Source organism: Anabrus simplex, chromosome 10 (genome assembly GCF_040414725.1).
Source record: "Anabrus simplex isolate iqAnaSimp1 chromosome 10, ASM4041472v1, whole genome shotgun sequence".
Lineage (NCBI taxonomy): Eukaryota > Metazoa > Arthropoda > Insecta > Orthoptera > Tettigoniidae > Anabrus > Anabrus simplex.
The window spans coordinates 7,875,480-7,898,458 of NC_090274.1; the positions used below are offsets into that span (position 1 = coordinate 7,875,480).

Consider the following 22,979-nt stretch of genomic DNA (forward strand, 5'->3'; position numbering starts at 1 on the left):
TTAATTTTCTGGATGCAGACCTCGAGGGCCTTCTGTTCTTTACCTGTTGGTACTATAATTTCTCCGAGATATCGGAACTCGGTTACTTTTTCGATTGTGCCAAATTTCGTGTTCAAATTCTGAGGCTGCAGTGGTTACACATGACCTTGGTTTTTGAGAAGGAGATTTGTAGGCCAAATTTTGTGAGCATTTCTTGAGGGTTTCAATTTGGCTGATTGCCTGTTGTTAGTTTGTCGCAAGGATCGCGAGATCATCTGCAAAGGCAAGACAGGAGATGTTTACATGTTTTCTTGTCATACTTAATGGTTGCCAGTTTCCTTGAGCTTTTAGAGCTTGTTCCCATTCTCTCATGATTTTGTCCAGGGCTATGTTAGAGAGTAGTGGGGAAAGTCCATCTCCTTGTCAGACACCAGTTTTTTACTGAAATTTTTCAGATATATTTCCCATGAATTTTACTTGTGAGGTTGTGTTGGCGAGAGTTAGTCTGATGATATTTTGAGTCTTGTTGTCCAGTCCGTATTCACTCAAGTGTTTGGAAGAGGGATTGCCGGTCAATGGAGTCGTATGCTTTCTGGAAGTCCACGAAGGTGCAGATTGTGGGTTGTTTTCTTGTGTGTCATAGTTCCAAGATGGTTTTCAGGTTGAGTATCTGTTCTGCACAGGATCTGTGGGGCCTGAAGCCCGCTTGGTATTCGCCTACGAGTGGTTCTAGTTGTTCCTGTGTTCTTTGGAGGAGGATTGCGGAGAGGATTTTGTATGCGACTTGCACCAGGGAAATTCCCCTGTAATTGTTCACATCTGTTCGGTCACCTTTTTTGTGAAGTGGAACGAGGAGGGCGTTTGTCCAATTTTCTGGTAGTTTTTCCATTGTCCAAATTTCTTGTATGATTTGTGCGAGTTCCTGGAGAGAATTCTTTCCTAGATGTTTAAGAAGCTCTGCTACGATGCCGTCGTCTCCGGATGCCTTGTTGTTTTTCAGTCGTTGTATGTGTCGATGTATTTCCTCTTGTGTAGGTGGGGATGAGTCTGGGTTTGGGTTCGGGTGGGGTTTAAGTGGAAACCTTTCCGTTGGTTCTGGGCAGTTGAGTAGTGACTCGAAGTATCTCGCGAGTTCCTTGGTGTTTTCGTCATCTGTGAGTGCCAATTTTCCGTTTTGTTTTCTGAAGCAGAGTTTTTTGGGCGTGTACCCATTTAATCTATTATTATTATTATTATTATTATTATTATTATTATTATTATTATTATTATTATTATTATTATTATTATTTTAGACTGTTGTGTAAATATTTTAGGGGCTGTTTAATGAGTATTAGCAGATTAATAAAATTAAATGTTGTGCTATACTAAGTGCAGATTGATGTATTTATGCAGAGTGAAGAGTGGCGAATCTTTTAGGTGTGCACGATCGTTGAGGTTATTGTGGTTGGCTTTTTTCGTGCTGTGAATTTCTATCGACTCCTTTACGTGTATACTTTTTTCAAATTATTTTAATATCTGTACTGATGGTGTGTCTGTTATGTCTAATTGCATTTTTCTGTTCTTTGTACCTAATGTGCAAATTATGTTTTGTCTGGCCGAAGTACATAGAATTACAATTTGGTTCTTGGCATGTGGGATCATATATATCTGATTTGGAAAAACTGTCTTTTTTATTTACATTACATTTACCAATTTGTTTTTGTAATGTGTTGTTCGTTCTGAATGCTATTTTATATCCTTGATATTTGAATACATTAGCAGTTTTGTAAGTGAAATAGTATGTATTTATTGTTTTTGGGTTAGGGTTTATTTAGGTTTTTTTTTTAAGTTTAGAATTCGCTTTACGCCGCACCAATACAAATAGGTCTTATGGCAACGATAGGAAAGGAAAGTGTTAGGAGCGGGAAGGACTTAGCTGTGGCCTTAATTAAGGTACAGTCCCGGCATTTGCCTGATGTGAAAATGGGGAAACCCTCTTCAGGGCTGCCGACAGTGGGATTCAAACCCACTATCTCCTGAATGAAGCTGACAGCTACTCCAAACCACATGGCCACACGCTCGGTTTAGTTGGTGTTTAATATACAATCTACTGTGATGGGATGTGCTAGTTTTCTACCGTGATTCGTTTTATTACTTGTATTTTGTTGTTAAAATCTGTTTTGCTCTGTGTATTATTGCGTTTAGTCCTGCTGATATGTGTGTGTTTGGGTGTTTGGAACCTTTGTCCATTGCGTGTGATGTTTGAGTGGGTTTCCTATATGACAGTTTATCTTTCTTTCTACTGATCATGATGTCCAAAAGGTTAATCTTCCCATTTGTTTCTGGTTCCAATGTGAATTGATAAGATTCTGTAAAGAGTTGAGTGTGTCAAGTAAGCATTAGTGATGACATTATCGTAAAGCGTATATTATGTCATCAGCTTATTTGATCCAGTGCAATACTCCTTTGGAGCTTTGTTCAATTAAGTGTTTGCTAATATTCCCAACAATGGTGAACTCATTGCTAATCCTCCTTTTTGTGAATATATTTTGTTGTTAAACATGAACCTGTTTTGGTTTTAGGTCATTTATTTAGAGGTTGATTATTTCTTCTGTTTCTTGTGTTTAATTGCTTAATTGTTTTTCTATAACCAATCTTTTAATGGAACATGTACATGTACAAGTTTATTTAGTTTTTTCATTAGCTCTGATAGGTTTCTAACTAATCTGTCGCTTTCCATTGTTAACTTTTCTTTTAGCAATTTGTCGAGAAATTTCGGGTTTATGATAAGTTTATCGTTTTATTCTTCGGTGAGGATTAAATCTGTCTTCTTGTCCGCTTGTTTTATGTCTTTTGAAATTGGTTTGTTGTGTCGTATTTGATCTCTTGTAATCCATTATTGCTGGTGAATTCACTAGTTTTTTGTATCAATCTTTTTCTATTATGACCAGTTCTCTTTATCTGCTTTTGTGGCTATTAGATTATCACTTTTTATTTTGCTTCTAATACTTTTCAGAAATCAGTTTTGACTTTTAAAATTTGGTTGGTTTGCCGAATTTTCTAGTTTGATTATTTTTAAAGTTTCATTGGCTGCTATGTCTTTATGTTGTCCCATGCAATTTCAATGTCACTGATTACTTGTTCCATGCTGTTATCCATGTGATGGCAATTAAGTTTTGGAACTTTTTCAAATAAACAAAGAAACCTGTTACGAAAAGTTGTATTGTGCCTGTTAACAAATCTTGGGTAGAAATCAATTTGTTTGTTTGTTTGTTGTTAGTTTGTCTATTGAGTAGATTACTGATTTTGTTATCATTTAGTGCTTGTTTTTGATTGCTTCATTTTTACATCGTTATGTTAATGATCATTGTATGAAGTCCATTTGCAGAGTGTCAAAATTTTCTTAGGTTGAAGTAAATGCGTAACATTTCTTGTTTTCTTATAAATGGTAATCTTATTTTTCATCCATACATTTTGTGGTTGAGATGTTCAGATTTTTCAGTCCTGGCTTGGTTAATTGATAACCTTTAGGTTGTTCTTTCTACTGAATTAATTTGTGAATAAATTATTCAGCCAGTCAGGCAAATTACAAAGCCAAAAGACTCCAATAACTCAAATCGAAATAATGAAAACTGACAAACCATTGTGTTTAAAAAAAAAAAGTTTAGAGTTAAATATCATTCCCAAATACGGTCCCCATAAAATCAAAACCATCCACATTGTCCAGTAAAATCTGAACATCTGAATCACAAAATGTGTGGATAAAAAATAACATTCCCATTTCTAAGAAAACAAGAAATTAATAAGAAATGTTATGCCTTGACTTCAACCTAAGTAAATTTTGGCACTCTGTGAATGGACTTCATATAATGATCACTGGCTTAACAATGTAAAAATGGAGCAATCAAAACACAAGCAGTAATCTACTCAATAAACAAACTAACAAAAACAGCAAACAAATTAAGTTCTACCCAAGATTTATTAACAGGTCCAATACAACTTTTTCAAATAAACAAAGAGACCTGTAGGAAAAGTTCTGAAACGTCAAACAGATAACAGCATGGAACAAGTACTCAGTGATGTTGGAATTGCATGGGACAACATAGCTACAAAACATAAAGACATCATAAAATACGTAGCAACCAATGAAGCGCTAAAATTGATCAAACTAGAAAATTCAGCAAACCAACTAAATTTTAAAATTCAAAACTCATTTCTAAAAAGCATTAAACTTAGAAGCAATATAAAAAGTGGTAATCTAATAGTCACAAATGCAAATAAAGGGAACTGGTCTTAACAAAAAAAAAATATTAATAAATAAAAAAATTAAAAAAAACAGTGAATTCATCAGGAATAATGAAATACAGGAGATCAAACACGACACAAAAAATCAATTTAAAATGACTTAAAACAAACAATCAACACAACAGATTTAATTCTCACGAAAAATAAAAATAAAATCTTATCACAAACTCCAAAAAGATACTTGTCCCATTAGACCAATAATGAATTTCAAAAAAACACCACGTTACATTGTAAACATATTTCTCAACAAATTGCTAAAAGAAAAGATAACAATGAAAAAATATATTACAAGTAACGAAAAAACTAAATCAACTGAAAATGAGAGAAAGCTGACGTGAAAAAAAAAACTGTTCTAAGAATTCTTTAGGAGCACAATTACTTATTCAATTATATTGAATTATATTATATTTATCTATATACTTACTTTCCCGCAACTGAAGAAAATTACTGGATCATCAAGCTATTCTCCAATTTTACTTTGGTGTTTGAAACTACAGTGCCTGATGTTAAATATATCGCGCTGATCACCGGGAGCTGGCAAGTTACTTCAATAGATCTACACATCTTCAACTCCTGCACGATTATGGATCTTCGTATGTGTTCGATTATGATATGACTTTGTGCCTGACAGTGTTTAAAAATTAGCTCATTTAACCGTTCTCCGCTATTCATAAACATTATAAGACTTTGCCTAACACTGCGTGTGCCATAATGCCGCTCAGAAAATTACGCACTGTTTTCTTTTAAGTGACTTACTTTTTACTTCTTCTGAATTTTACAGTGTTTACCCCGTTCATTTTTATATTGCCTCTTCTACTGATCCGGAGTGTACTTGATCTTTTATTTCCTTTTCCTATGCATTGTTTTTCATGTTTTAATCGGCTGATGATGACCTGGACTAGGGTCGAAACCGGTATCACTTCTACTTATTATTAAATAAGAATGTAATTCACTACATTTCTTATTCTTTTGTATTGAATAGGTTGAATCTCTTTTATCAATGATTTTAATTTTAACTGTAATCGATGATGATGATTGTTCTACTTACAGGCCGTGATGACTGCAGCGAGCACCAAGCCGAGAAGCCAGCTTGCACTGTGGTATCGAGAAGCAGCACCACGAACGACGCAGTGCTCGGGAATGTAACCAGTTTTGGACATCATCCAATGGAAACCCTTCATCCGCCTCTGAGCTTTCAGTTCGGGTCCAACCTTGAGACGAATCTGAACATTGTAGTCGTTCAGCCATTTTCTCTGCAAGAGGATAACACAGTCATGAAACATCTCCAGGACTTCCGCAATCAATACTTCGGAATATTTCAAGGTAAGATACTGTGAAGTTTTATAAATCATATCATTACACAACAATTCACTTTGTAGTAAAGAGTCAACCTTAAAATTAGAAACTTGAAAAAGTATAATATCATAGCACTAACAAGGGAAGTCTCCTAGTTGGTTAAGTACGGTAGAAAGAGACGGGTCGCAGTCATACAGTTGAGTGTCGGACTGATAATTTAGGAGAAGCATGCAAGACGCAACGTAAATGTAAGCAATTCGGGGACATTTTATGCACCAGTAAGGATCAACTGTAGACTTGATGGTGCTACTCACAACCATTCTACTGTCATGGATGCCCTGGTAGAAGATTAGTTTAAAATTCTTAACCGTTTTGTTTTTCAAATTTTTCTAAATTTTATGAACTACCGGTACCCGTTTTTTACATGTAGGATATCTTAATCTCATCACTCATCATTCTTGTATTATTATTATTAACACGTTCAGTACCTGCTTCTGAGCAGGACACTTGAATGCCTGGCCCTCTTGACGTGCATCAGTTAATACAATTTACAATTACTCCTAAACTATATATGTCAGAAAAATGATACTTTGTGTTTACCTCTAGTAAATATTTGTAGTGTGATATCTAGTGTCACAGGTTTCAAAACACGTCTAATTTTATAGAGCCTATCTGTACTTTCGGCATAATGATTACTGTCACCGCAGAGTGAAGATATGAAAAAATATGAAGGAAGCGTATACGGAACATTGTATTAGAAAATATCGGAGTACGAAAAACAGGGTCTTCGGTCCAGTACATTTTTATATCAGGATTTTGGACTAATCGGTTTCCACGATTGAATGATCGAATTCTTTGTGAAAGGCTGGGGCACCGCACTTATCACTTGAATCGCGTATAGATTGGTCTGCTCCCACACATTCTGATAAAATTAGTCATTCATGACGTAACTCAAAATATCCTGCTTATTTTCTATTTGATCGCTTATACCTGAATTCTCTGTAAATGGTGGAACGGGTGGAAAATAACTAGGATGATATGTATTCCCGCTAAAACAGCTAAGATAAACATGAGCCCACTCAACGCGAGGGTCAACCAACTTCCTGCTACAACCAATAATGCTGACTAAGGTGTAAGAATGGATAGATGACGAATATAAACAGCATTGCTTCGCACGGATCATTAAACGTCTTACGCCGTCCACGGCCCGCAATGAGTTAAATTAATTTGTATTTAATATAATTAGTGTAAAGTAATACAATATATATTTATTTATTTCAGTGCCTGGTTAGATGGAAGAGAAGGCATGAAGACCTTAATCTTGCCAGGTAGAATAAAACATTACTGAACTAAAGTAAATGAAACTAAATGTACGAGTTTCTATCACCAGTCGGGCCTCACTCCCCTCCCCATGGCGTAGCAGTAAGCACGGCAATACCCTCACTTTGTGCGTGCACCTCAAAATACCGCTATGTGGCAAATGTTCAGGGGGGAAATACCGACCCGCAGCACTTGTATCAGTTGGAACGAAAATTCGTTGATATAATTCATGCAATACTGAACCTTAGATGACAGAACATTTCTGGTCAGAGTTCTAAGCTCAAATATTATCACATAGTGAGTGGTTTTTCTAGATGCAGTTCAGATGGATCCAATCATGGTTCCTGTTGGGTCATGGTTCTGAATGAATTTACAAGGCTGGCAAAACAAGTGGAGACTACCGTGGCCAAATGGACCATGCAAATTTTGAGAAGTGAGTGAGAGGCGCACGAAATGTCATACATCGGAAATGTTTTATACAATGTGTAAACCTGGGCTCACAACCGTGTCCTTTCGTGAACAGAAACCTTATTTCATGCGTGATCCGACAGGCAGCACCACTGCGTACCGGCTGCCAGTTATACAGCATGGCGGACAAAGGGAGATTGACGCATGAACAGAAGGTGAAGATAGTGTTGTTTCTTTGAAACAAGAGCGTAGCTCGGACCCAGGAAAGATTTCGTGTTCATTTCCGTACTCGGTGGGCCCTTGCCAGACTGGCCAAGCAATTTGAAAGAGAACGCAACATACTCGAGAGAAAACGGCCCCGCCTCAAGCCGCTCCGCTCATCGGAGAATGTTGCGGCTGTGGCTCGGAGCCCCTCCAAATCCACCAGAACTGCATGTGTTCAGCTGGGCACCTCTCGTCGGTCAATTCAGAGAATACTGAAGTCTGACCTTGACGTGTTTCCATACAAAATGACAAATGTTCTGAACTTCCTGAATGAACATTTCGGGCCCCGTGCAATGTCCCATCGATATCCAGAGCATTTTCAGAGCGGCTCAATCTGGCCACCGCATAGCCCCGATCTCAATCCCTGCGACTTCTCCCTGCGGAGATATTTGAAGGAGACAATCTACCGGCTTAAACCAGAAAATGTACAGCACTTGCAAGCGGCCATTGTGACTTTCTTCCGAGGGTTGAGTGAGGACTTGTGCCGTAGAGTGATCGCGAACATGCAGGTTCGTCTCGAAGCTCTTGTAACACCGAGAAGGTGGGCATATTGAACATGTCCTGCACACGGACTAACCATGCCCATGTCAGTGAATGTTGTAACGCCATTTTGTATTCAATATGTTGTATATTACATTTTCTGTAAACAATTTCCAGTGTATGACATTTCGTGACGATGTGTGTCTCCTGTCTGAGGCACATGGTGAAATGCAATCAAAGATTGAAGACTTGGTAAATGAAGGAAAAAAGGAGGGACTAACGATCAACTCAAAGAAGACCAAGGCCCTAAGGATGAACACCAACAAACTAGACCCATTTGTCTTCAGTGATGAACCTATAGGGGGTGTGGATAGTTTCACCTACTTGGGCAGTGTAGTTACCAAAGATGGACGAGCAGTACAGGATGTTTCTCAACGTATACAAAAAGCAAATGGTGCCTTTGTTCGACTCTATCCGGTATGGAAGAATAAAAAAATATCTATCAGGACCAAACTTCGCATTTTCCGAAGAAATGTCAAGGCTGTTCTACTGTATGGGTCCGAGAGCTGAAAAGTGACTAAAGTGATAACCTCCAAGTTGCAGACCTTTGTCAACCGCTGTTTAAGGAAGATTGTAAACATCTACTGGCCGGAAGTAATCTCCAATCATGAACTATGGAGAAGGACGGGTGAAACCGAGATGGCCATACAAATAAAGCAGCGGAAATGGAAATAGATAGGGCATACGTTGAGGAAAGGGAATGAAGCCATTGAGAGAGAGGCACTGGATTGGAACCCACAGGGTAAAAGGAGGAGAGGAAGGCCCAAACAAACGTGGTGAAGATCTGTACACGTGGAGGCAATGGAAGAAGGCAAGACCTGGAGAGAGATGAAGAGGTTGGCTGGCAACAGGATCAGATGGAGATGCTTTGTTGATGCCCTATGTTCCACAAGGAACAACAGGAATTAAGTCAAGTAAGTCAAGTCTACAGACAAGATGCAACTAGAAATTTCCAGTTCAAACACGGTGCTATAAGGAGACAGTTCACATTCTACGTTCCAAGTTACGTGGAAAAAGAAAAGAACAGACATTTTACTAGTCATCAATTAAAGCATGTTTTTAGAAATATTTACTAGCTATAGGTTTTAACCAAAATTGACATAGCTAAGTTCTTAATCTCCCTCAACCCCCCACCCCACTACCACTTCCTTTGTTTTTAAAGATCTAACCCAAAAGTTTTTAACATAACAGAGATTATTTTAAGATTCATATGGAATTGTACATCTCTGTACTTTTATAAATTTCTACCTAAACTGAAAAGTGTAGCCGTTGATGTTTGGTCAATCTAAACATAACACGTACTACTTGTAAATTAAATTTTCCAAAGAGAAAATAAAAACCATCGATTTGGTGGAACAATTTCTCTGCTTGTTTGATTGATTGATTTATCGATACAGACAATGAAGTGGCTGGCTGCATACACCGACATGAAATAGTCTCTTCACTGTTGCAACACTTAACAGGTATAACTTACGTGATCATGGCTCAGCATCGCCACGTTGATAAGCTTCGGCTCGAAAGGTACGAGAGTAACGACTCTGAAGCCCAGGTAATTCTCACCCAAGCTGTGCTGTAAAAACAGAAAAAACTGTTATTGTGTTCATGAGTAGACAAGATGAAACTGATAGAAACAATCTGTAAGGTTATCAAAGAAATGCAATTTATTTTTTATATTCTTGTTATCTGCTTAATGTCGCCCTAATGTTGGAAAGGTAGCCCATTGCGTACACACAGAACACAAACCCACATTCTCCAAATGACCTGTACTTGGTTTATTAAAATTTATTAGATAATACATCAAGGGAGTACCAGGTGTATGCAAAAGTCTTTTCCGGTTTCACTAAGAGATGGCACCAGCAAACAGTACGCAGCTTATGAATTTGACACAGGTCACTTTGTTCGTCTGACATTAACCTACCAACACACACAAGTGAATCCGCCAAACACTAGCGTCTGTGCTGTATTGTTCATTGATCATGTCGACGTTTGTGCCTAAAAAGACCATTTGCGGCACGCACTGCTTTTCTTATTTAATCAAAAGAAAAAGGCTGTGGAAAAGTCATTGTTTGCTGGTAGAAACATACGGTGAACACGCTCCATTGATTAGAACATGCGAGACATGGTTTCGACAATTCGCTTTGGTAAGAAGATCATGCTTTGTGTCTGGTGGAACCAGAGCGGTATTGTGTATTATGAACTCTTGAAGCCTGGCAAAACCATTAATTCACAACGCTATCGCCAACAAAGGATTACTTTAAATCATGCATTAATCGCAAGACGACCGGAATGGGCCACAAGACGTGGCAAAGTGATTTTGTTACAGGACAATGCGCCGTCTCACACAGCAAAACCAGTGAAAGACACACCTTGAAATCGCTTGCATGGGACATCCTTCCTCACCCAGCATACTGCCCCGACCTGGCGCCATCTGACTATTACCCCTTTGCATCAATGGGGCACACGCTCAAAGAGCAGCACTTTAGCAATTTCGAGGAAGTTGGAAAATGGCTCGACGAATGGTTTGCCGCAAACGACTAGCAGTTTTTCTAGCACGGTATTCATAACTTACCTGAAAGATGGGCAGAGTGCGTACAAGCTGATAGCCAATATCTTGAATAAACAAAAAATAAATTTCCCTTGAAAATTATGTGTTTTCTTTACCACAAAAACCACCTGGTATCAGTACACAAGGAACAGAGTTTTGTGCAACACACTTTTTGTGAATGCTTTGGTCACAAAACTTCACCCAAACATAAAACTGCCCACTGGGATACCAAACTTCTAATCATAAGTTATAAATGTACCTTTTTTTATTTTTCAAAATTCATAATTTGGTCAAATATCATTGCATACATTTTGGTCAATTTCATGCATATAGAACTTCCCATCCTCCATTTAATCCACGGCACTGGCAGAGTTAAATCCTTAGAATGTTCATCACGTTCAAAATCACTACATTAAAACCTTGGATTGCGAGCGACTTCGTTTGCGAGTTTTTTGCAAGACGAGCAAAAGTTTTAATACATTTTTGATAAATGAGCAAAGTTTTGAGTAGATCTGTCTGCTGAGCAACACGTAACCACAGCCGAGTTAATAGCTTCCCCTCATGCAGTGGGATTGTGGGTAATCTCCTCCCATGGTCGAGTTCAGTTAGCGTGCCTTGCTCATGTAGTCAACGTCCATGCAAACCATCACATATGCTTAAACAAAACATATTCTATTTTGTGTCCAAGTGCAGAGACTTATTTAGTAACTTCACTACAGCAATGGGCCTGGTGGCATGATCATCGAGGTGTTAAGTCTACGTGATCTGACACCATGGTTAGCCGGTTCGAGCCCCGTTGGTGGAGAAAATGTTCACCATCAGAATGTTGGTCAGCAGGGTAGGAGAGGTGGTGGTATAAAATTTCCCAGACCTCTCCGCAGTGCCCGTATGGAGTGAGGGCATATGATGCTGTTGATGGCGATTTATCTGTCCGATGGGGATGTAAAGCCTTGAGCAGATCCCTCAGTGCTATTAGACAGGAGAAGGCTAGGTGCCGACACTGGGTTTCACCTTCTCCCTTCCTACTATTAACTCCACCAAAATCAGAAGCTTTATTAAGGCCATGGCAGCTTCCTTTCCCTGTCCTACCCCATTGTTGCCAAAAAAATCCTGCCTACTATGTGAGAACGAAGAAAGATTACTTTTGAGTTCAGATTTTTAAAGTAAAGATAACAAGAGATGAAAGAACTAACCTTAGTGGAACGCTCCTCCACTTCTAAGATGTTCTCCAGCCGAACTCCAAACTGACCCTCCTTGTAGTAGCCAGGTTCTGAAAGCACAGAACACAACCGCATATTTAGATAACATCTGAACAGTAAATTCTGTGTATAGGGTAACCAGATGCAAATAGATAAAAATAGGACAAAACTGTTTAAAAAGGAGGACAATGCTGCAAAAAAAAAAGAGGACAAAAAATACTCCACTGAGAGTCTGAATTCTAATTTTCACATACATAAACAAAGTGTATCCATTTCCATGTTATACTGTCACTCCATGAGAGACAAAGAGGAAGCGGAACAGGTTTTCCTCCGAGTACTCCAGTTTTTCCTGTCATAATTCATTGCAACAACACTCTACAATATTTCATTTCATCTGTCAGTCATTACTCATTGCCCCAGAGGAGTGCGACAGGCTTCAGCAGCCGGCACAATTCCTATCCTCACCGCTAGATGAGGGCTTAATTCATTCCATCCCTGACCCAGTTAAAGGATTGGAAACAAACTGAGGATTTTTCACAGTAAATTCTTACAAAATTTAAACAATGAAACTAATTTACATGCCTTGCCGGTACTTTTCTGAAGATGCAGTTGCCTTTAGGAGTTTTGGCGTCTCTAACATATATATTCTTAAAGGGAAGAGAAACGCGCAGTCACACATTATTTTTGTAATGAATTTACTGCTTTAACATCATTTGCAGAGGTTATGTTATATTGCATTTACGCACATGATTTGAATAAAAAATTACAGCAATGCAATGGAAATTCATATTTTATTGCAAGGAAAACATATTAGGAGTTCAATAATAATATTGATCGTGTTATTTGCTTAACGTCTTCCAATATTGGGAGAATTTACTACTAATAATATGCGAAGGTCATCATAAACCGAACATTGCAGACTGTGTTTACTTATAACTTAAACCAAACCAAACCCCATGGCACTACAGCCCTCGAAGGGCCTTGGCCTACAAAGCAACCGCTGCTCAGCCCGAAGGCCTGCAGATTACGAGGTGTCGTGGGGTCACCACGACGAATCCTCTCGGCCGTTATTCTTGGCTTTCTAGACCGGGGCTGCTAGCTCACCATCAGATAGCTTCTCAGTTCTAATCACGTAGGCTGAGTGAACATCGAAGCAGCCCTCAGGTCCAGGTAAAAATCCCTGACCTGGCCGGGAATCGAACCCGGGGCCAGCAGGTAAGAGGCAAGCAAGCTACCCCTACACCACGGGGCCGGCCTTACTTATAACTTATCGTAGGGTAATAAATATTATAGCTGTCCAATTCCTTGAGAAATTACTCTCGTACGCTTCCGTTTTATTCATTTTATTGTGGTACTCTATGGAGCTCCCTGAATAAAGGCAGAGATGTGCTTCATACTTTAGCAGTTAATACACCCCCCCCCCCCCCGGTCATGAAGCCATTTTTGTTGTTTACAGTCCTAGCAATGCCAGCATGCCAGGCGACTTAGCGCACACCGTTAATAGTCGAACTGCAATGGTCAGTTCTGTCAACTTCCATTTTGCACGGTGAAACATTTTTAATCGCTGAACTTTTTGCCAGTTTTGGTAACTGGTCCCTTGTTTGAATTATGCTGTTGTATTATAAAAAGTTGTGCATTGAAACACAATTCATCTCTTGCTGATCAAGCATTTGATTCAAGAATGGGATCCAAGAACAGAAAGGTCGTTCTTTTTATAGACCACTGCCCCCCCTCATCCAAACGTTGAGCTAGGAATATTGAATTGTTTAGTGATGTATCATTTGCTGCATAACATGTTTTTATAACATCTAAAGCAATCAAGGCTGCATTACATTCCATTTCAGTACTCGTTTTACCTGATCAATGAGTTGACCGGTATACTATGAAAGTGGTGTTTAAGGAGTTCAAATATGCCCTGATTAACTAGTACAATTTGGTGGTAGCAATACCAATTCAATATTTCGTAGCTCACCGTTTGGATGAGCGGAGCAATGGTCTATAAAAAGAACGATCCCATGCGCCGATGCAAACTTAACTGCGAGTCCGTAAAATTAAGGTATTGCAAATTCCAGTCTCTTGCAGTTAATTTTACGTTAGGTTTAAGAACCAGCCAATCAGAGCAGACGTAAACATTGTATTTTGTGTGCGATATAATGACTTCTTTCGACAAAACACTTGTAATTCTCTTTCAAAATAATCTTTGTATGACAAAAGGAAAAAGAATTACAAAGACGCTGTACCAAGAAAGAATACATGGAAATAAATATGCTGTAGCAATGAAATCTGACGGTAAATGGCGGGAGACAAGCTCCCAGCGCTGGCGACCGGACGAGAGACAATTCCTGTCATAGATAAAACAGTATCCTTGTATATATATTTCTTAACATTATGACAGACTACTAGTTTACAAAAACGACATTATCCAAACATCTCATCGGAATGTGATAACTAAGCGCATAGATGTCGGTAAAGGAGACCTTACACTTCTTTTTATTAGGAAAGGGGAATCAAATCGTAAGATAGTATCAAACAGTTCAGGTTTCATCCGCATGTACAAAACGAACTGATGAGGGTCATTTTTTTTACAGTACATTACCAAAACCGCCCTGAAAACCTTTGATTCAAGGGATGAATCCATTTTTTTGCACCGTTGTTTAGTTTGACTTTTCATGTACATACAGTAGCTCCCAGCAGTGAAGCAAGAGATGTCTGAAGTAATTTGAATTCCGCTACAACGTTATTAGATTCCATCGAGATATTAAAATATAAAACTGCGCGATAGCCTAAAACCCGACTTCCGTGCTAAATAACATGGCAGTGTTTTGATTGGCTGCTGTGTACTCTTTACGACCATGTTACGTTCTTCCATTGTGAATGGGGCCTTAAGCAACACAAGAAGTGGTTTACTCTGCGTGTGACAGCAATAAATAAAAGCGTCAGATTCAGTCACACCACGAGGAATGACAATTTTTGACAGCAATAATAGCAGCTCAATAAAGAACTCTTCATTGCGACAATGCATAGCCATAACAGGTTGACCAACCCAACAAATTTGTGACATCTGAGAGGACTACTGCTTCGCGTGAATTCTTGATACAAATGAGAGTATAATGGTAACAATAAAATTGTTTGCAAGAGACCCCGCTGCTGCAATGTTTGTTAATCTTTTGTGGAAGGTTTTATAATCTAATTGTGTAAAATGGTCACACTAATGCACAAATATTTACTGTACTTTAGTTTGTGGAATATCAGCAGTTACGCGGAAAAAATAATAGATAGTTTTTTGCTAGTTTTTTTATGCTGAAGTGTATAAATACAAATAACGGAAAATAAAAAACGTTAAAATCTCTCGTAATAACGAATGACTCAGTTAAAGGGTCCTCGTAACCACTGTACAGTTTAATATAGGAATTCTAAACGGGGTTCTGGATATATCCCATACTCGCTATAACAGGCTTTACTGTACGTGGATAGATTTTTACCAAACAGACCATATGATGTCAGAATGGATGAATTCTGAGTACATACTGTGGCATAGCATAACATGCTTCTTATTAAATGTTCACAACACCATTGAAAAGGGCAGGCAAAACAATACGACTGACAGGCATATAAAGAAGAGTTTCCTGACCTCTTTATAACAAATGCTGTGGAGCAGAACAGATCCTCTAGTTGTATAGCAACTTATGGTTTACGATATGTGATAGATTTATGGTGTTTCTGAATTTGTAATTATCACATCCTGTTTCTTCACACACTGTCCCATGTTTAAGTAAAAACTTTGGAGTGTCTTTGTTTAAAAAAAATGAAGGAACCCTACTGTTAAGGTTTCCAAGTGTCCTTTATAGTATGGTAAATCCTGTATTTACCCCATACGGGACAGCCAAAATTCTGTATTTATGAAGTAGAAAAAAATCCATTATTATTTTCCGGCCTTGTTTCATTGATTTGAATTGGGAAGACATTGTGTCTTTTATAGTAACATGAAATAAAAAAATATCACATTATTCAGCATGTGCCATAGCTGTACCTCACAATGTGACGTGACTATGTTCTTGAAAGAATGAAGCATGTCTTTCTAAGTAAATGATATCTTTATCAGGTATTTTCTAAATTTCATTTATCCTGAATTAGTTTTGAGAGACTCTAGAACTTGCAGAGATATTCAAGTGCTATTAGAAATTGTGCCCGATATTACCAATGAGAGAATTTTACATGCTTTTGGCAATCTAGGAAGAATAGACATTAACAACCAACTCATAATTATTGATTAGATGGTAAATTATTTAAAACTGTAGGACAGAATTCCTGACTCCAAAACTGATACGAACTAACATATTCAGCCATAACTCTCAAAGCAGTCAACCATAGGAACCACTGCATGTTCCTAGCGATGATTTGTGGTTTTTGCTATATGTGATCCATGCCCTGAACACTTCCTACGTTTTCGGGAACATCTTGTACGTTTAACTTTGTGCAGTGATAGTGACAGTGGCAAAGGAGACCAAGACGTGAATATGAAAGAAATTCTCTGAAACAACTTTTGTTCTGATAGAAAAAGTCTTCAAAGCTCTAAAGGATTGTCAGACAGCTACTTACCATCAGAGAAGAAGTTCCCTTTTTCAAACGAGTAGTTTCCCTCAGAATACAGAATTCCAATAGGTGCTGAAAAATATGAAAATTCTCTCTTATCAACATGTTACTTGTCATACTTTTGTAAGTGAACTAACCGTTTCTTTTTTCGATATTTTACAGTATTATCATCAACACTGACTCACATTCGTGGACGCCGAGGAATGTTCCGATCCCGTGGCCAGTGCCGTGCTCGTAGTCGAGACCGGCCATCCACAAAGGTCCCCTAGCAAGGACGTCCACCGCAGACGTCTTCAGGAACGCCGGGAACACCAAGGACGCCAACTGGATAGAGCCAATCAGGACGCGGGTGTACACTTCCTTCTCAAAATCGGTTGGATTTCCAAAGTGCAGGGTGCGAGTCACATCAGTGGTTCCATCTGGGGAGAGATCATTCTACAGAATATTACTCATTTATACTGATTTTACAGTATGCGTCAAAACAAAGAGTACCAACATCACCCGAATATCAAGATACTTAATTTATAACATAATGAAATAATTATTCCTTTAAATGGAATGGTGTATATTTTCCACACTTCAGTATTTAACAACTTATACACAGCGTGGCCAAAAGTCAGGGGAAGGGGTGTCCCATTAGAAAATGTGCCGTATATGACCCCTGAGTGTTGCGGCTAGCTGAGCAATCTGTCACAGACACCAGTGTTGTGAAGATGGCAACACATTGCGAATTAACCAACTTTGAACATGGGGTGATCATCAACGCACAGCACATGGGTCACAGCATTGCAGAGATTATATGCGAATTTGGGTTTCCGACGTCAACAGTGTCGAGAGTGGATCTTCAATATCGCAGAAATAATGTTACTACCTGTGTAAACCACTGCACAGGAAGACGTCAGGTGTTTAATGAACAGACATCGCGTCGCCTCCGCAGAACCATACTGCGCACTCGATGGGCTACTGTGAGTCAGATCACTGCCCAGTTCAATGGTGAGAGTCAAGAACTCATAGGCTTCACCAGCCGATGACCAGCTTGTGTCCCTTTGCTGACACCTCGACACAGAGCTCAACGACGTGCATCGGCAATGCGCCATGGAACAGTGGCGGCGTGTGGTATGGTCCGATGAGCCCCTGTTCCATTTGTGTCGAGCTGATGGGCGCGTGAGAGTGTGGCGTATGCCCCATGAAGCTAGGGATCCTGCGTGTCAACAAGGTTCTGTCCAGGCGGGAGGTCGCTCAGTTCTGGTCTGGGCAGCGTTCTCATGGTCGCAATTAGGCCCCATTGTCCGGCTGCAGGGAGCGCTGACAGGTGCATGTTATCTGGACCCCTTTCTGGCCCAAGAATACCCTGGTGGTGGTGGTGATGCCATGTTTCAATAGGAAAATGCGCTATGGCATGCAGGTAGTTGGAGGAGCACTCCAGTGAAGTTACAACCATGAATTGGCCCTCCAGATCCCCGATCTTAATCCAGTAGAGCATTTATGAGATGCTGTTGATGCTGGTGTACACTCCATGAACCCCGCACCAACTATACAAGACCAATTGTGGGTAGCCAGTGCAAGATGCGTGGATCCATATCCTTCCAGAATGATTCCAACACCCTGTACAGTCGATGCCTTGCCGTATTGCCTGCGTTTTGAGGGCTCGTGGAGGAGCAACTCATTATTAACATCACATTCAGTGTCTTCCCATGACTTTTGGCCTCTCACTGTTTAATTACATATAACAGTACATGTTTCGGTCATTATTTGACCTTCTTCAGCTGCGAATGTAATATTTAATAAATTGCTGCATTGTTGTTGCTGTTATGGAAACATATATGAAGATTCTGAAGAAACTATTTTTATCATTAATGATTTTAAACATTCTTTGAATAAAGAAAAGAATTATATAATAAAATTGATGATTCCAAAGAGATGTTCTTTTGATATCCTTTAGAAAGGAAACACGCCTATCATGTGGCCTTGTTGAAGGTTAATACAAACTGCAGGACTGTTAAGCAAGTGTGTTCAAAGATATAAACTTCATTGTTTTTCCGTATTGAACTGAGATTACAGAGATAAGTTTTAGTAAGGTTCAACCTTTGTATTGAAAAGACTGAACCTTACTAAAACTTATCTCTGTAAGTAAGTGTGTTGTTGGATTAAGGTGATCAAGTAGTGAGGGGGTGGGGATGGAGTGAAGCAGAAGGGATCATGTTCTATTATGTAATATGATCCTGGTAATTATTTTTTGACTTTTAAATATATTAAATAGTTCTTCACAAAGGATATTGGTGTAATGGTGTGTTCAGGAATTTCATTTAGATTCCAGCTAGGATTATTTCTTTGTACTAATAGAATGTGAATTGTTTTCAAATGTTCATTGAAGTACCTTTTTGCATTTTATGGGGGATTGTTAAAACTTCATTGATAGGGTGTTCACATTCTACCATTAAACGTCGCCATCCTGGGTCAAGTGTTGGGCTACTGCTCCGAGGGAAATTTAAAGAGGAACATGCGCCACTATCACAAGGTCTGTTCTTTCATTGCGGCGGCCCTGCGGAAGGCAAGTGGGAGGTTCACAAGGAAATATGCTGTCTTTCAGAAGACAGATCGACCAGGTGAGCGGATATTATCACCATCAACCATTAAGGAAAAGAAATGCCTCCTACTGGAGTCCAACATGCGCTTATGGTCAACTCGGAGCAGGCTCTGGTGGTGAATGAGGAAAAGAGAGCCTATGTGTCCCTCACTTACGTGAGAGCTAAGCCACATTAGGTTACTCACGAGAAGTAACGGGACTTCTCTTTGGAGCCAGGGGAACTTCGTTTAAGGACACTAGTTCCTATTTCAAGAAACTGGGTCTTACGTTGACAGATGTAGAAAATCTTTCTTTTAACATTTTGAAGACAATACTAAATCACCATCTGTATTCTTGTCATTAGATAACAATGATTCATTACATTTTAAAAGTTGAGAATAAATTTAAAACAAAAAATGTGAGTGAAACTTGTCATATGCTCCTTCATGGTCGAAAGTCTACTGCAAGCTTTGACGTTTGTGTGTTCTTGATAACACATATGAAAGTCCCTTCCTGTTTGATGAATATGGCCAGAGTAACAATGTTTTTATTTGAGTTTGTAAATACCAAACTCAGAATATTTATCATTATTACTAATGGTGAGAGTGTTGAAAAGTAATTTAAGATTGGTGTTATTAGTTTTGAAAGCTGTGTTGAAGTTAAGATTTTTTAAAGATATTAGTTACTTGAAAAATACTGTTCTTGTTATAAGTTAATGTAAGAAAGTTCTTTTTTTTTTTCTCTCTCTTTCTTTTGGATCTCTGATTAATTTAGTGGATTTTTAAAAGCTTTATTAAGTATTCTTTTGACAAAATTTCTATTGCAGCTGTTGATAAGGGCAATGTTGTAATGTTATTATTTTCTTTACTTTTAAACCTAGGAGTCAGGCTATAAGAAACAGCTGCTCTTTTTCTGGGGGGGGAGCAGGTACCTGGATGTTGTAGTAGTGGTGGGGACGGAGCGAATAGAACTGTAGAGTAACTCGGTTCTTGAGGTTTACGTGATGTCACAGCAGAGCACAGATTAAACTCGAATACTCCGTATAGCGATACGGGTGCTTCAGTAAACCTTCCAGCCAGGCTACACTCGCACCACCACTGTGCTGTTGTTCAGACTCCAGACTGAGACGCCTGATCTATTTGTGTTTCCTTATACTACCAATATTTGTAATAAAAAAGAGGCAATAATGCCATGAAAGTCCTCGCAAGCATGGCAGTATTTTACTAGCAGTCCAAGTATAAAATCCGCTACTTGTAAAATTTGCAATCAAATCTATTGTACAGGTGGAGGAACGTCAAATTTATGGAATCACATAAAACGGGCACATCGTAAGGACATGGTACAAATACAGTTGCACATCGTGAAGTAATTCCATTCCTACGTATGGATGAGACAGTGCAGGAAAATAAATAAGTTGCATAGGAGTTTGGCTACTTTTGTATGGGAAGACAAGCAGTCACTGGAGGTTGTAGAGGATAGAGCCAGGCCTGTAGCTTAGATCCTTTCCAACAGAACAAAAAAGAACTAGGCCACCATAGCTCAATTGGTAGAGCTACCAACGCGAACTCGGGAGGTTGTGGGTTCGGATCCCACTGGTGTCTGGTTGGCCATTTTTTTTCTGTACTTAACATCTCTTTGACACGTACTAAATGTACGTAACACGACCAAATAGTTTGAAAGTCGATTTCGAGTACAGTGCGCTCGTGAAAATTAAATATTCATTGTCCCTTAAGTGAACTTGCTCTTGCTTACCTTAGCGTACCTGCCACATCTGTGCCCACGGTGTTTTCATGTGCTGGACAAATTCTTTCAGACAGAAGGTCGTCACTTTCTGCAAAATGAGCTGAAACTCTGATATTTCTGAATGGAAATTCCTCCGATATAACACCTGTTCCATGCAATACAGAACACTAACGGTACTTCCCATACTGTCTGTGTACAACGTGTTGCGTCTTGATTTTAATGCTTGTCGCAAGATGAAGAATTGAGTTCATCTGTATACTTTACCTATTTCCATTACTGATATTATCTTAACAGATTTTTCATTAACTCCTTACCACATAGTTATAAATGAAATGTTTGACGTTATATGAGTTTAGGCACATTTCAAAGCACAAAGCACTTTGTTAATTATCACTTTATGGAATATGGTACGTTTATCCACATGCATTAATATTTATTGTGTTTATTTATTTATTTATTCATGTGTATGTTTATTTCTTTATTTATGTATACTTGATATGACTTAGATTAAGCACAGATGTGTAATTACACTGTTTGTTACGTTATGTATTAAATTTATATTACATTATAAAAATTGTGCAAATAACCAATAGTAGATAATACGGAGCACTGTACTGCTGATAATAACTGATAATCTTCTTTATAGGTGTAAACTGTAGCTTAGAAGGTCAACAGAAAGTTTAAATTTACCGCTATATAGTTGTACTCGGTTTAATCAAGTAATGACGACACAGTACTTGCTCTGAACTGAACCACTCTGTCCCCACCACTAGTTGCAAGTCCTGTCTTATTACAGTAAAACCTTGTTAATTCGAAGTCGTCGGGACTCAAAAATCGGACTTAGAATTATGTGATTTTGAATTAACCGCCAAATCGTAAAATGCCATGGAAAAAATCTATTTCCAAAATGTATCCAATAAGGTGCATTTACAGTATTCAAATAATGCACTTGGATAACTCACTGGCAAACATGACCTCACCCAATGAAAAAATGACCAAAAAAAGGAAAGAAAACATGATTCAAAGACTGGCTCCCCTGTGCAAGTGCTTTATTCATTGGATTACTGTACTGTATGCATTTTAGATGCCTTGTACTTTCATGGAAAGTGCCCGACACTCTTAAAACGCCGTGGCTTATCGAACTTTCCTATGGAAGGGAAGGAAGTCTCACTTCCGTGTACATTGCAACACAGTACGATGATCCCCACCCTTATGCGATTTCCCGGCTGGCACTTCTCTCCTTTAAAACAGTAAGTCCATTTGGGCTCGGCATTTAAAACAATGCAGTTGCATCAGCACTGAGAATATTGTTTGGTGCGTACGAATTGATTATGTGAGCCACGCTTTTTTTCGCCAACTGTCGGCATCTCCAGTGTTAGCGGATTTCTGCTTTTCCAAACACTGTCTGGTACGTGATACTGTGGCGTTCCTTAAAATGCTAATTACAAAAGAATTACAATTTCACTCAAACTTAGCAATTATGAAGCACACTGTAGACACACTGATGCAAGTGAAAGTGCGGAAAGCTGCCCTTGCACGTTCTGGAAGATGTATTCTTTCATGACGCGGAGAAATTTTTATCACTCTGTAAAATACTATTTATAAATTATCCGTATTTCGAATAAACAATGTAAATAACATGCAAAACCATACCTAATGTTTCCGGGAATGAGGACTTCTTCGTATTAGGCAAAATTTTGAATGAACCGATTTTGAATTATCGAAGTTTTACTGTATATTTGAAGTTGAAATTGGTTTTCTGTAATCATTTTTTATGCTGAAATTTATGAATGAAATTTCACTACCTAAAATATGCACATTATTCCTCATTTGTAAATTCTACATGTATAAATATTGATTTCCTATACCATGTTATAGATGTATGTAACCAAATATTTAAGACATATAATAGAGTAATAATGTATTAATTTTGAAAGGATTCAAATAAATTCAAATTTACATTGACTTATATTATTTTTTTCATTGCCCATTTTAAAAAATAGTACCTATTTTGAGACCTTTTAGTAACTAATGTACCAGTCACTATCACAGTGTATTTATGTGCACGTTAGAGCGACCACCTAGCTGTCACAAGATGAAGGAACAGTAGCGTGTGTCTTGGCCAGCTGGTTAGCAGTTCATTTGAATCAGCAGACCATGGCTGGCAAATTAAACATGGTTGTGCACATTCCATTTTTTCGAAAACTACTTGTCAGATTTTGAAAATAATCCAAACCAAACC

The 22,979-nt window shown here is 38.6% G+C and overlaps 1 protein-coding gene and 1 long non-coding RNA gene across 2 annotated transcripts in view; one reads left to right on the plus strand and one right to left on the minus strand.

Annotated features, from left to right (window-relative positions):
• Positions 1-5,376, plus strand: part of LOC136882429 (uncharacterized) — a 380,234-nt gene extending 374,858 nt beyond the window's left edge. The window contains exon 3 of the long non-coding RNA XR_011018804.1: positions 5,314-5,376. This is a non-coding gene — a long non-coding RNA (uncharacterized lncRNA). The remainder of the gene's footprint in view (positions 1-5,313) is intronic.
• Positions 1-22,979, minus strand: part of LOC136882428 (xaa-Pro aminopeptidase 1) — a 277,746-nt gene that overhangs the window by 2,323 nt on the left and 252,444 nt on the right. The window contains exons 9-13 of the mRNA XM_067155073.2: positions 16,614-16,847; positions 16,435-16,500; positions 11,830-11,906; positions 9,566-9,661; positions 5,312-5,516 (exon numbers count right to left, since the gene is read on the minus strand). Of these exons, the coding sequence (XP_067011174.2) occupies positions 5,312-5,516; positions 9,566-9,661; positions 11,830-11,906; positions 16,435-16,500; positions 16,614-16,847 (678 nt within the window). The remainder of the gene's footprint in view (positions 1-5,311; positions 5,517-9,565; positions 9,662-11,829; positions 11,907-16,434; positions 16,501-16,613; positions 16,848-22,979) is intronic.